Source organism: Sinocyclocheilus anshuiensis, unplaced genomic scaffold (assembly GCF_001515605.1).
Source record: "Sinocyclocheilus anshuiensis isolate Anshui unplaced genomic scaffold, SAMN03320099.WGS_v1.1 scaffold75, whole genome shotgun sequence".
NCBI classification, from domain to species: Eukaryota; Metazoa; Chordata; class Actinopteri; order Cypriniformes; family Cyprinidae; genus Sinocyclocheilus; species Sinocyclocheilus anshuiensis.
The window spans coordinates 888,236-890,226 of NW_015549634.1; the positions used below are offsets into that span (position 1 = coordinate 888,236).

Consider the following 1,991-nt stretch of genomic DNA (forward strand, 5'->3'; position numbering starts at 1 on the left):
ATGGTTCTGTTAATTACGCATTCTGGTTGTCACTTATAAACAATTCAGACCAATCTGACCTTACAAAGAGAAGTACTGAACTTCATACTCATAAACAATTTATTTCCTCACAATTGGATGCTGTATTGCGTCATCAGCGCTAAAACAGCAGGCTGGAGTCATCAGCTGATTGGAGCTGTATTAGCTTCATAATGAAGTGTTTACTGGTCAGTACTGAGCTTTAACTAAACCTATAGGATGGGGGAGTATGAAGTATAAATTAAGAGTTTATTTGCAAAAACATTTTTTATTATGTTATCATGATTTTATTGTGTTTTATTATGTTAGTTAGGCTGTATTTTTAGTTATTTTTTAACCTAATCAAAATAACCTGACTGCAGTTTGATTGAGATTAACTGGAATGCACAATGATTTTTGAAAATTGTTAAAAGTTATCTGTTTTTGCAAATGAACTCTTCATATATATATATATATATATATATATGAAGAGTTCATTTGCAAAACTAGTACTATTTAAAATTGATTAAAATTATTTTTAGCAAGCCTGCAAGGATATTGGTCATTGACAATAATCGAAATATGACTGACATATAATCATATATAACATATATGTGACATCTACTCATGTATTTTCTTTGTCTCTTCCAGGTTTGACCAATCAAGACACACACTACGTCACACACTTCGACCTTTCCTCAGTTGCTTCATCCTTATTATTGTATATTGCTTCTTTAATGTTGGTTCTGCCAGTGAATTAAAAAAATATATTTCTAAAAGAATTGCAGTTTAACATAAATACTTTGGATTTTGATAATAATAATAATAATAATAATAATGTTGTGGTTGCAATTATTATTTACAACAATTTAGAAAAATAAAATGATTATTAGACTGCTACAATAAAATATAAGAAATATTTGAAATCATGATTATTATTTAAAATATTTAGTTGCAGTCTAGTGATTATTTACAATAAATTAGAATAAATATAATAATAATTAGACTGCAACAATAAGGAATATTTTAAATCATGATTATCATATTAATCGAAATATGACTGACATATAATCATATATAACATATATGTGACATCTACTCATGTATTTTCTTTGTCTCTTCCAGGTTTGACCAATCAAGACACACACTACGTCACACACTTCGACCTTTCCTCAGTTCTGTCCGAGCGTCAGATCCAGGCGGCGGAGCTGAGGATTCGTATTCCCAAAGAAACGCAGCAAACGAACATCACGGTGGAGATCCGACACCAGCAGGACCAGTCCCTGGGTCGACTGTCCGATTCCTCTCTGATGAGCGTCTCCCATCACTGGAGGGTCTACAACGCCACAGACCTGCTCCTAAACTGGATCGGCCCCAAACTCTCCGAGAGGAGAGCCGCGAGACACGCTCTTCACTCCGGGAGTAAAGCTGCGGACGGGATCCGTCACAGAGCCATGCTGCTGGTCTTCTCACACACCGTCTCTGGACAGAGCGAGCAGGACCGAGCCAGTCTCCTGCACACAGCAGAGAAGTCCAAGTTCTTGTTTAACAGCGAAGGAAAGGAGGTGCGGAGAGACAAGCCACACAGGAGCAAGCGGGGCCGCAGGGGTCAGCCGGTGAGGAACCCGCGCAATTATTTACAATAACTTAGAATAATAATTTGAATGCAACAAAATATAATAAATATTTTAAATTATTTGTAATATTTATTTTTATTATTATTATTGTTGCGGTCTAATAATTATTTACATTAAACTCAAATTATTTCGAATAAACTGAATAATCTGACTGCAACAATAAGTGTCAGGGGTCAGCCGGTGAGGAACCCGCAGCGACTCCGGGGTCCAGTTGAGAAGAGCTCCAAGTGCAGGAGGGTCGACATGCATGTGGACTTCAATCAGATCGGATGGGGCTCCTGGATCGTCTTCCCCAAGAAGTACAATGCGTACCGCTGCGAGGGGAGCTGCCCGAACCCGCTGGGAGACGACCAATAA

The 1,991-nt window shown here is 37.3% G+C and overlaps 1 protein-coding gene across 1 annotated transcript; it reads left to right on the forward strand.

The window, feature by feature from the left end:
• Nucleotides 1–734: 734 nt before the first annotated feature.
• On the forward strand, nucleotides 735–1,991 carry LOC107659653 (nodal homolog 2-A-like). The gene is made up of 4 exons (XM_016448665.1): nucleotides 735–749; nucleotides 950–959; nucleotides 1,123–1,613; nucleotides 1,812–1,991. The coding sequence occupies exons 1-4, from the start codon at nucleotides 735–737 to the stop codon at nucleotides 1,989–1,991; spliced, it is 696 nt and encodes a 231-aa protein (XP_016304151.1).